General features: G+C 42.5%; 1 protein-coding gene across 1 annotated transcript; it reads right to left on the bottom strand.

Annotated features, from left to right (window-relative positions):
• Positions 1-2,021: 2,021 nt before the first annotated feature.
• On the bottom strand, positions 2,022-11,186 carry LOC149978130 (uncharacterized). Its single transcript, XM_090199107.1, has 8 exons — positions 10,739-11,186; positions 10,177-10,342; positions 9,945-10,057; positions 9,064-9,414; positions 8,560-8,901; positions 4,637-8,359; positions 2,849-3,223; positions 2,022-2,451 (listed from the first exon to the last, which is right to left on the bottom strand). The coding sequence occupies exons 1-8, from the start codon at positions 11,154-11,156 to the stop codon at positions 2,441-2,443; spliced, it is 5,499 nt and encodes a 1,832-aa protein (XP_090055233.1). The 5' UTR covers positions 11,157-11,186; the 3' UTR covers positions 2,022-2,440.
• Between the last annotated feature and the right edge of the window lie 1,443 nt (positions 11,187-12,629).

Below are 12,629 nucleotides of genomic sequence, written 5' to 3'. Positions count from 1 at the left end.
CATGTGGTTTTCTTGGACCTTCCATCCCTCTCCTGTTGCATCATCATGGCTGGTCCTCTTCATCCAGACCCACACTGACCTAAGAAAACAAACACAACAGTACAAAGACTCTCACTGGAATTAGTTCATGAACACCTTACTTCATTTCCATACTGTCAAAACCTAACAATACACTGTACAAGGGACTCTGAACAACAGACTTAACAGAAGGAGGGACATTTTCAAAACTGTGACGCAAAAAATGTGCTTACCTTCTTCAAGACTTCCAAGTTCAACTGTTTTCCAAAAAACCTTGGACGAAGTTCATGTTCTTCGCAAACTCTTTTCTTATCTAAGAGATATGATCAAAGCCAGACATCTTCCTATTTTAATCAAGCAATTCAGTTGTTTAAAATGATCAATATAAACTTGAGATCATATGAGAAGAGTGAAATGAGTGAGCATGACGTTGATTTCTGATGTGGGAGATGTAGGACTACTGTACCTGCTCCAACATCTGTTTCTTCACCACTGGGTCATTGAGGTCAGCTCCTGAGTTAGATTTCAAAGACATCCTTACAATGGTCTGCTTCATTCTCTTTTCTAGATGAGACATCCACACAAAGGAAATTCAGCTTATTTACAAAAAAAATTACCTTTTCTTTCAATGTCTTTTGAAGAATGTGAATTACTTTGGAACTTAGAATGGAACTATTATCCACATGAACACACATTTGCATTAATCCCTAGTGAGAGTGGCGAGAGAAAGTTGGCATCTGACAGTGGATTAGACAACACCAAGCATCGCTGTGTCCAGCATCTGACAGTAATTGTTAATGTGGGACCCTACTGGTGCTATAATGCCATCCCTGCACCTGTCTTACAGATATAAACCCCAATAAGATGGCAGTCTTGTGGCCTGTCCTGTCCAGTGGTAATGCCACAGCCTCTGGAACATGTAAGGTGTCACCGTAGATTTGAATCTGCCCTAGTGCCTTTTGATGCAACCTCTGTCTATCTTAACCGACTGTCATCCTCTCTGTTTATAAAACATATATACGTAAAATAAAAAAAAGATTATAGTCTTACTTCCAGGTCAAAGGAACGATCTCTTCAGAGAGCAGTCTCTTGTCCAGTGAGGAGTGTTCAGTCTGTCCATGGCCCTTACAGGTCAGAGAGCAGCAGTTACTGCCACCCAGTTGAGGCTGATTGTCTGTGCTCAATATAACAATATCCGATTGATTTACACTAAAGCATTAAGGATATAGTATTGTTAGGTTGTAATTTTCAGAGTATAAACTCAACGGACACTATGAAAGCTAAACCAAGTTTATTCTTCCCAGAGGATCATTAGCCGACATATTCACACAAGCACTGCTATTTAACTAGGCTGAGTCTCCTCCTACACATCTGAAAAGCCAATGCATCTCTGTTGCTAGACAGAACCTTAGCGATATGTTCTTCCTAAACGTGCTCACCCCTACCCAACTCACAGATGTTATGGTGACTGGTACCAGACAGTGTCTCATCTCCTCCCATAGGATCCCTCCCATAGGATCCCTGATGGCTAAAAATAACATATTCTGGCATAATGTAAATCTTACCCGCTCTTCCTCAGTGACATGAATAAGTAGATTTCATATTCTCAGAACCAAACAGTATGTAAGCATATACACCCAGATGGGTCGACTGCTCAGACGTCACCGAAGGACTCATCCAAGGACTGCTGGCTGAAGAGATCAGGGGCTGCACCTGGGAAACAGATTTGACTTTATGGTTTGGAGAGCAGTGTTGCATAAATATAGCCCATCAGTGCAATTGTATGTCAACATTACAGATGTCACAGACATCTCAGCTGTTTTCTGAGATACCAGGTTCATTGTCCCTGGCAGTTGAGATGGACTCCTTCAGTCCTGATGAAAATAATCATAAAGTCAATTTAGGCTAGCGATCACTGAACACCTCTCAAATAATAAGGTTATATTATGACCATTTTAATCACTCAATTCACTTTCTATGAAGAATGAAATTCCACACTGAACAAACTGTAAATGGATGTTTAATCAGAACAGAGACGAAAGGAAATACAAAATAACAATAATTACATTCTAACTAAATAGCGTTCTGAAACAGTACATATCACACAGGAGTTAAATAGTACATGTTCAGTTAATACCTTTTACTTTACCTTTCTTTACTCTATTTTAAAACAATCAAAGTATTACAGTAAACTATAGGTCAAATAACAATGCTTATGAGTCAGTCTATGTAAGTACAGTATCATTAAGTAATATCATGTAAAATATGACAATAAAAAGTCCTAATAATAGTAATAGTTATATTGGTGTAAAATATAATGAATTGAAATGCAGGTTCCTTCCAGACCATGAGTGTGGAAGTCTCTCTGGTAGATCAGTGTGGTGTCTGGCTGCAGACTGTCCAGGCTGCCATGTAGAGCCCTCTAGCGGAGATCTTTTGAAACATCATATACAGGATTAGAGGACATTGATGTATCTTATACGTCCAGGCCTTGCCATTATGTTTTGGCTCATTCTAAAGACTATTACTAGTAGAGTGAGTCTAGAATGTAAAAGGGAGGGAGTTAAAGGGAGGAAAGAGCAATGCAGATAGTAGCCAACTGTAGAGAGGGGGTTTCTGGGATGTGGGTTGAGCCTTATTCAATAGGGAGGAATAATCAGAGCATTGCATAAAGTAATACATTGCATAGAGATGACATGACAGTCAAGACATCTCTATTCTGCAGTAAACCATGACAGTTCTGTGTAATATTTGTCTATCTGCAGCGTTTTGAATATCCCACCTCGCAGAACAAGCCCTAAAATAGGAGCTCCAAAGTTGAGCAATGTACCTTGACATATGAAGGGTAGTTCCTGATGACAGGAAGCATCCAGCCACTTCAATTCTCCGTTACCAACCCGGACCATCTTACCACAATGGTAATTGATGGGGTTGAGGGGGAAGCAGCTGTGCCACTCGCTGTACTTCACCACCTTATCAACATCACCACTGGTCCACAGCCAGGGGGCGTTCCACTCAAAGATGGACCGCTCCAGACCAATCCACACCCCCCCACATGCCAGCTCCACATTGGCAATGAGCTGGGTCACGTCAGCATGCACAGTCTGGTTGGTGATGTGCACCAGGTTGGACTTGGAGCCACGGCTTCTGCAGAACTCCATGGCATTGATCCAGCTCTTGGACTTGTTGATGTAGTGCAGATAATCTGTATGGAAAAAACAAACACATGAAATTGCAATTGTTAAAATTTAAGTTCATAAACAAAAAAACACACAGTGGTGTAAAGTACCTAAATAAAAATACTTGAAAGTACTACTGTCGTGGCAATTTCCTGTATTACCAAATTATGAGAGAGCAAACCACACACCAGTCAGTTATTTAAACTTCATCTTTAATCATATGAGCTTCATCATAGCCCTGTGACTCTCAGATCAATTCAGTGTCTATAAATGAATTCTCTGAGAGTGCTTACAAAAACCCCTCTCAACTCACATGACGAACCACAGATCTTAGGAACTTCACAAAGGGCCTTTTACTTGAAAGAGGAGTATCCCATAGCCAGATAGCATTAGCTATAAATTATCGTTCAGTTTGGTCTCATAGACGAGGTTCTACTTCTCGTTCTTGGTACTTCATATTACCAAAACATTACCTCATCCAATGGCATATATCAATTGTCAATTCTAGATACTCCCATCTCAAATATACCCTCTCCTGGGCAAGTTCACAGAGGGGAGTGAGCCTCTAGGTCATATACTAGGTCAAGATTCAGGCAACATCAGAGTGGTAATACAATGGTTCCAGACACTGCCATACTCCTCCCCCCAATGGTAAAAGGAGGGAGTGACTGGAGTACAGACATGGTGGAGCCCTTCACATGGTTTAGGAATAGTTAGACACATTCAAATATGAAGACAATCCTGACCTCTCCCCTCTCTGGGCCCCAAGTGACTATCTCACATAAGAATATTATGAAAGTAAATAAAACATCTTATTTATCAATGCTACCAAACTAATTCTGATTCAGCTATGACACTACTTAAGTCATTTTTGTTGGGTATCTGTACATTAATTTACTATTATAGTTTTGACAACTTTTACTTCTCTACATTGCTAAAGAAAATGATGTATGTTTTACTCCTTACATTTTCCATTGACAACTATAAGTACTTGTTACAATTTGAATGCTTAGCTGGACAGAAATGGTCAAATTATCATCCCTGGTCATCCCTTCTGGATCTGATCTGGCAGACTCACTAAACACAAATGCTTCATTTGTAAATTAGTGTTGGAGTGTGCCCCTGACTAAAAAAACAACAAAACCTCTATAAGGAATTTGAAACGATATGTACTTTTACTTTTGATACTTATGTATATTCAGAACCAAGTAATTTTACACAAGTAGTATATTACTGCCGGACTTTCACTTGAGGAATTTTCTATTAAGGTATCTTTACTCTTAACCAATTGTCCTCTTACCTGATGACAAATGGGTACTTTTTACACCACTGAATACAAATAAACTCAAGCTCTTATCTGCCATTAAATGTACAACGACTGCCACTTGTGCACCTTTGTGCAGATTGGTAGAGAATGTAGCTCCATGTCTAACACTCACCAGGATGGAGTGGAGAAGACAGACAACAGGGAGAGGATGTGGGATCCCTGTCTGTGGAGGTGGGATTTGATGAACTCAGTTGTCCACTGGAAGTTGAGGTTGGTGGTGAGGTGGTGGACTGTCCATTAGTAGTGGTAGTTGGTGAGGTGCTGGACTGTTCATTAGTAGTGGTAGGTGGTGAGGTGGTGGACTGTCCATTAGTAATGGTAGTTGGTGAGGTGGTGGGCTGTTCATTAGTAGTGGTAGTTGGTGAGGTGGTGGACTGTCCATTAGTAGTGGTAGGTGGTGAGGTGGTGGACTGTCCGCTAGTAGTTGTAGGTGGTGATGTGGTAGACTGTCCATTAATAGTGGTATTTGGTGAGGCGAGGGACTTTCCATTAGTAGTGGTAGGTGGTGAGGCGAGGGACTGTCCATTAGTAGTGGCAGTTGGTGAGCTGGTGGACTGTCCGTTAGTAATGGTAGTTGGTGAGGTGGTGGACTGTCCATTAGTGGTAGTAGGTGGTGAGGTGGTGGACTGTCCATTATTAGTTGTAGTTGGTGGTGAAGCGATGGACTGTCCACTAGTAGTGGTAGTTGGTGAGGTGGTGGGCTGTCCATTAGTAATGGTAGTTGGTGAGGTGGTGGACTGTCCGCTAGTAGTTGTAGGTGGTGATGTGGTAGACTGTCCATTAATAGTGGTATTTGGTGAGGCGAGGGACTGTCCATTAGTAGTGGTAGTTGGTGAGCTGGTGGACTGTTCATTAGTAGTGGTAGTTGGTGAGCTGGTGGACTGTCCGTTAGTAATGGTAGTTGGTGAGGTGGTGGGCTGTTCATTAGTAGTGGTAGGTGGTGATGTGGTAGACTGTCCATTAGTAGTGGTAGTTGGTGAGGTGGTGGACTGTACATTAGTAGTGGTAGGTGGTGAGGTGGTGGACTGTACATTAGTAGTGGTAGTTGGTAAGGTGGTGGACTGTCCATTAGTAGTGGTAGTTGGTAAGGTGATGGACTGTCCATTAATAGTGGTAGTTGGTGAGGTGGTGGACTGTCCATTAGTAGTAGTAGGTGGTGAGGCGAGGGACTGTCCATTAGTAGTGGTAGTTGGTGAGCTGGTGGACTGTCCGTTAGTAATGGTAGTTGGTGAGGTGGTGGGCTGTCCATTAGTAGTGGTAGTTGGTGAGGTGGTGGGCTGTCCATTAGTAGTGGTAGTTGGTGAGGTGGTGGACTGTCCCTGAGAATTGGTAGTTGGTGAGGTGGTGGGCTGTTCATTAGTAGTGGTAGGTGGTGAGGTGGTGGACTGTCCATTAGTAGTGGTAGTTGGTGAGGTGGTGGGCTGTCCATTAGTAGTGGTAGTTGGTGAGGTGGTGGACTGTACATTAGTAGTGGTAGGTGGTGAGGTGGTGGACTGTACATTAGTAGTGGTAGTTGTTGAGGTGGTGGACTGTCCATTAGTAGTGGTAGTTGGTGAGGTGGTGGACTGTCCATTAAAAGTGGTAGTTGGTAAGGTGGTGGACTGTCCATTAATAGTGGTAGTTTGTGAGGTGGTGGACTGTCCATTAGTAGTAGTAGGTGGTGAGTTGAGGGACTGTCCATTAGTAGTGGTAGTTTGTGAGCTGGTGGACTGTCCATTAGTAATGGTAGTTGGTGAGGTGGTGGGCTGTCCATTAGTAGTGGTAGTTGGTGAGGTGGTGGGCTGTCCATTAGTAGTGGTAGTTGGTGAGGTGGGGGACTGTCCATTAGTAGTGGTAGTTGGTGAGGTGGTGGACTGTACATTAGTAGTGGTAGGTGGTGAGGTGGTGGACTGTACATTAGTAGTGGTAGTTGGTGAGGTGGTGGACTGTCCGTTAGTAATGGTAGTTGGTGAGGTGGTGGGCTGTCCGTTAGTAGTGGTAGTTGGTGAGGTGGTGGGCTGTCCATTAGTAGTGGTAGTTGGTGAGGTGGTGGACTGTACATTAGTAGTGGTAGGTGGTGAGGTGGTGGACTGTCCGCTAGTAGTTGTAGGTGGTGATGTGGTAGACTGTCCATTAATAGTGGTATTTGGTGAGGCGAGGGACTGTCCATTAGTAGTGGTAGGTGGTGAGGCGAGGGACTGTCCATTAGTAGTGGCAGTTGGTGAGCTGGTGGACTGTCCGTTAGTAATGGTAGTTGGTGAGGTGGTGGACTGTCCATTAGTGGTAGTAGGTGGTGAGGTGGTGGACTGTCCATTATTAGTTGTAGTTGGTGGTGAAGCGATGGACTGTCCACTAGTAGTGGTAGTTGGTGAGGTGGTGGGCTGTCCATTAGTAATGGTAGTTGGTGAGGTGGTGGGCTGTCCATTAGTAGTGGTAGTTGGTGAGGTGGTGGACTGTCCGCTAGTAGTTGTAGGTGGTGATGTGGTAGACTGTCCATTAATAGTGGTATTTGGTGAGGCGAGGGACTGTCCATTAGTAGTGGTAGTTGGTGAGCTGGTGGACTGTCCGTTAGTAATGGTAGTTGGTGAGGTGGTGGGCTGTTCATTAGTAGTGGTAGTTGGTGAGCTGGTGGACTGTCCGTTAGTAATGGTAGTTGGTGAGGTGGTGGGCTGTTCATTAGTAGTGGTAGGTGGTGATGTGGTAGACTGTCCATTAGTAGTGGTAGTTGGTGAGGTGGTGGACTGTACATTAGTAGTGGTAGGTGGTGAGGTGGTGGACTGTACATTAGTAGTGGTAGTTGGTGAGGTGGTGGACTGTCCATTAGTAGTGGTAGTTGGTAAGGTGGTGGACTGTCCATTAGTAGTAGTAGGTGGTGAGTTGAGGGACTGTCCATTAGTAGTGGTAGTTGGTGAGGTGGTGGACTGTCCGTTAGTAATGGTAGTTGGTGAGGTGGTGGGCTGTCCATTAGTAGTGGTAGTTGGTGAGGTGGTGGGCTGTCCATTAGTAGTGGTAGTTGGTGAGGTGGTGGACTGTCCCTGAGAATTGGTAGTTGGTGAGGTGGTGGGCTGTTCATTAGTAGTGGTAGGTGGTGAGGTGGTGGACTGTCCATTAGTAGTGGTAGTTGGTGAGGTGGTGGACTGTACATTAGTAGTGGTAGGTGGTGAGGTGGTGGACTGTACATTAGTAGTGGTAGTTGTTGAGGTGGTGGACTGTCCATTAGTAGTGGTAGTTGGTGAGGTGGTGGACTGTCCATTAAAAGTGGTAGTTGGTAAGGTGGTGGGCTGTCCATTAGTAGTGGTAGTTGGTGAGGTGGGGGACTGTCCATTAGTAGTGGTAGTTGGTGAGGTGGTGGACTGTACATTAGTAGTGGTAGGTGGTGAGGTGGTGGACTGTACATTAGTAGTGGTAGTTGGTGAGGTGGTGGACTGTCCGTTAGTAATGGTAGTTGGTGAGGTGGTGGGCTGTCCATTAGTAGTGGTAGTTGGTGAGGTGGTGGGCTGTCCATTAGTAGTGGTATTTGGTGAGGTGGTGGACTGTACATTAGTAGTGGTAGGTGGTGAGGTGGTGGACTGTACATTAAAAGTGGTAGTTGGTAAGGTGGTGGACTGTCCCTGAGAATTGGTAGTTGGTGAGGTGGTGGGCTGTTCATTAGTAGTGGTAGTTGGTGAGGTCGTGGGCTGTTCATTAGTAGTGGTAGTTGGTGAGGTGGTGGACTGTCCATTAGTAGTAGTAGGTAGTAAAGTGGTAGGTGTTGTGGTGGATTTTTTGGTAGAGGGAGGACCAGTTGAAGTAGGGCTGGTGGTTTCAGGGGTAACAGGAGTGGTCAAATCCCCAGTGGTGTTAAGTGGACGTTCATCTGTCAAAAATAAGTAGAATACATGCAAATTACTGCCTGTTTCCGGTCGTGTGTATCAGTGATACTGAAATATTGTAATCCTAATTGTAATCATTTTTTATTATTTGGGAGATTCTATACATCCTAGTCATGGATGATATAACCTAGTCATTGATGATATCAACACTAGTTTTACAACACTCTCACTATGTTCAACTTACCCCCATAGCACAGGAATTGACTTTGAGTAGAACAATTTTCTGGTGTCCATTTTCTGTCATTTTCTGAGTTCAGCTTTACACAGTTTCCGTCTCCCAAACGCATTGGATTGTCCCATTTCTGAAATGGATCCCCACTGGACCAATTCCATGTGTTGTTCTCATGCTTTAATCCAATCCAGGTGATCCCTTTATTCAACTCATCAAAGGCATCCTGCTCTTTCTGGTTACAGATACTCGCCAGTTCTCCTTGTTGATCTTTGCAGTCTTTCACAGCCTCCTCCTGGTTCTTTGGTTCGGTTATCAGCTTATACACCTTCTCTGTTACTCCATTGACATGACGAACTTATAGGAGGAAAGGTGAAAAGTAATTTATCAGATTTCATAAAACAGTTAATAAGAAAAATATCCAGGAAGTCAATTACAGGGGATATTTTGAGATCTAACATCCAGTGATTTGAAATGGAAACAATAACGGTTTTAGAGACATAAAGGGAGAGCCCATACCGTATTGACACATGTAGGGTAATGAGGTGCTACACAACTGTTGTCGAAACCGAGAAGAAACTGAAACGGCACAATGAATGTTGAGCACGCTGCCAAAACCACCATCCCAGTTTAAGAACATCAAGTCCTCCCCATCAGACCAACTCCACTTTTTAGTTTGAACAGGCCCATTTCCATTAAGGCCAATCCACACATCACCACTAAAATGACTCAGAGTGGATTGAATTGCCTTCCAATCCTCTTCTGTGTGTATGATGGACAGGTTTGTGTAGTGTTGTCTGCAGTACTCCTGTGCTTCAGTCCAGTTTTTCCACTTAAGGACAAGGCTGTACTTTTTGGCTGAGTAGGTGACTGTTTTAAATATAGGAAAATGATTATCAGACTGCTTGTTGTGTTGAGTGACAAACATTATGTTTAGCTTCCACTATCTATTCTGAAATATAGGCAACACATACTGTGTGATAGCAGAGTAACATTTAATTGATGAAAGCAACAGATGCCATGTCTGGGGCATGGAGAAATTAATACATTTGCGAACTCCTTCCAAAATCTGTCAGTTATTATGAATATGTATGTGTTTAGAAAAATGTAATAAATACATAGGGTGGAGACAACTTTCTACTGTGAATTCTTCAGGCACTAGAATAAAGACTCAAATCACACATCGTTGGTAGGTAGTTTAAAGTTTCTCTCAGAGCGCTGTGGTGCTTGCTTGATGATGTACAGTACCTTAAATTACACCTTCAACAGATGTAATGTATACAGAAACAGTGTAACAGAGTTTGGTATCAATGACACTACCCTGTTTATTAGGACCTATTAACAATCTCTGCTCATTAGGTACCGTATACTATATGAATCTAGTACATGTCTGTAGTCACCTTTACCACTGCAGTTTTTCAGGGAATAGCCCGAGGTTGCATTTTGGAGGCGCTGTATTGTAATTCTTGAGTTCAACAGATCACCAGTTGAAGCCTTCAAGGAACATTTGTTTCTGAGGAATAAATATCACAAAATGTGGTAGTAGTTACAAAGACGACTGGTGCTGATCTAAAAAGTATATGGCTGTCCTAATTTGCCCAATCACAAAGGGGAAAATCTTTGAGCATGTACCTCATTTCTGTCTCCTTCCAACTGAATGTGAAGTACTGGCACTTGTGAATATTGGTGCATTCCTGTCTGCACTGACTTGCATTTTGGATTGTGATTGGCTGATTCTCAATATCGTTGCCCAGAAATTCCAATCCATCCAGTAGATCCCTGTTGCAACCTGTGTGACCTGGAAATATTTCACGACACAGACCGTCAGGAAGGGACAGGATAAAGCACGACTAGGCACCAGCAAAATGACATTACCAGCAGTTCTGACTTTGTTAGGGAAAGAGCACAATAGTGATGCATAAATGCAACATTCATACATAGAGATGAAGACACAAATCATTGACTTTTGCCTTTTTGATGGAAGTGGTAGGTGTGCTCAAACATTCAATACACACAAAATGTTAGGATTTAATCCAAATTCAGTAACAGACAGCATTGACCATGAAGAGTTTTGGCTTGTGCACCTCACAATACACACAAGCTGATCAACCCTTCATGTTCCTTCCTACTTTATGGTGACATGTGCACTGAACAAAATCCATTGACAACCAGTAGTATGAGGTGCAACACATACCTTTCACTACCCTAAGGCTGTAGAATTCTGAAGGTTTATTTAACACTGTAGAGATCGCTGCTCTGCAACAGTAGTTCCCACTGTCTGCAGGCTGAAGGTTTAAAATGGTGAAGTTCACCATCTCAACTCCAGTTATACATCTGTATTTGTTTTCTGGTGTGATGGTAGGTATTGTTGTCACAGCTATGGGATTACAACAGGACCACCATTTGCAAGGACTGGTTTCACTCAAGGTTGTATAAAGTATGTGATTCTCCTCACTGGGAAATCTGCAGACAAGGGTCACAGAGGTTCCCTCCAGTACTGATATCTCAGTCCCAAACACTGGTGAGAACCTGGCTTCTGTGGGGATAAATGTCACATCAGTTATTTTTGGGACTGTCAATCCCTTTTTCTGTTTAGATTGTGACACCGACATCAACCTTAGGACTTATATTTCAGTTCAGTGATTATGAAGTTGGAATACAACTGTGTCCACTCAAGGAGAGAGTTCTGTAAATGTCCTAAATGTTGGTTAAACTGAGACTCATTAGATAAGTCATAGCAGGTTGGTTGATAATACCAAGAGAGGAATATTCATCCCATCTGATCTCTTACCCAGTAGCAGGAGTAGAAGTACTGGCTGTATCATGGCCACTGTGAAGAGATTACATGGTTCAAAGCTAGAAGCCATAATTGAAACAAGAACTAAGTGTCCACCCCGCCTCTGTTTTGGTTAAAAGCTGAGGTATGGGCGTGGATACTGCAACCACTCAAATTCATAGACAGAGTTATGGATGCAAGGACTGACCATCCGTGATATAACAATTATATTTTTAACCACGTTTTATGGCTATACAGTGTTTGTTTACATTTACATTGTTAACAAACAGAGTAAAGCATGCTTATATTATGGGTTCTGATGGGGGAAAATGGTTGAACTAAGCTCATAAGTTGTATTCTTCAGGAATCAATGGATATACAGTGCCTTTAGAAAGTATTCACACCCTTTGAGTTTTTACACATTTTGTTGTTACAGCCTGAATTTAAAATGTATTAGTTTTTTGTCACTAGCCTACACACACACACACACACACACACTACCCCATAATGTAAGTGGATATTTTTTATTTTTACAAATTAAGCTGACATTTCTTGAGTCAGTAAGTATTTAACCCTGTCGTTAGGGCAAGCTTAAATAAGTTCAGTAGTAAAAATGTGCTTAATAGGTTGGATGGACTGTGTGCAATTATATAGTGTTTAACATGATCTTTGAATGACTACATCATCTCTGTACCACACATACTCAATTATCTGTAAGGTCCCTCAGTCGAACAGTGAATTTCAAACAGATTCAACCACAAAGACCTGGGAGGTTTCCCAGTGCCCTGCAAAGAAAGGCACCTATTGGTAGATGGGTACACATTTTTAAAGCAGACATTAAAACAGTTAGTTTTCTCCTATCACATCCATTAAACTCTAAGGATGGACCAACATTGTAGTTACTCCACAATACTGACCTAATTAATTGACAGAGTGAAAGGGAAACAGAATAACAAAATAAAAATAATCCAAAACATGCATCCTGTTTGCAACGAGGTACTGAAGTAATACTGCAAAAAAATACAAATCCTGAATACAAAGTGTTATGGTTGGGGCAAATATAATACACCACGTTATTGAGTACCACTCTCCATATTTTCAAGCATAGTGCTGGCTTCATCATGTTATGGGTATGCTTGTAATCGTTAAGGACTGGGAGTTGTCCAGGATGAAAAATAAACAGAATGGAGCTAAGCATAGGCAAAATCCTAGAGGAAAACCTGGTTCAATCTGCTTTCCAGCAGACACTGGGCGATGCATTCACCTTTCTTCGGGACAATACTCTAAAACACAAGTCCAAATCTACACT

The sequence above is a fragment of the Oncorhynchus mykiss genome, chromosome 15 (genome assembly GCF_057628025.1).
Source record: "Oncorhynchus mykiss isolate SJ-2025 chromosome 15, ASM5762802v1, whole genome shotgun sequence".
Taxonomy (NCBI): domain Eukaryota; kingdom Metazoa; phylum Chordata; class Actinopteri; order Salmoniformes; family Salmonidae; genus Oncorhynchus; species Oncorhynchus mykiss.
Note: the sequence above shows the minus strand (reverse complement) of the source record. Positions and strands in the feature narration are given on the sequence as shown.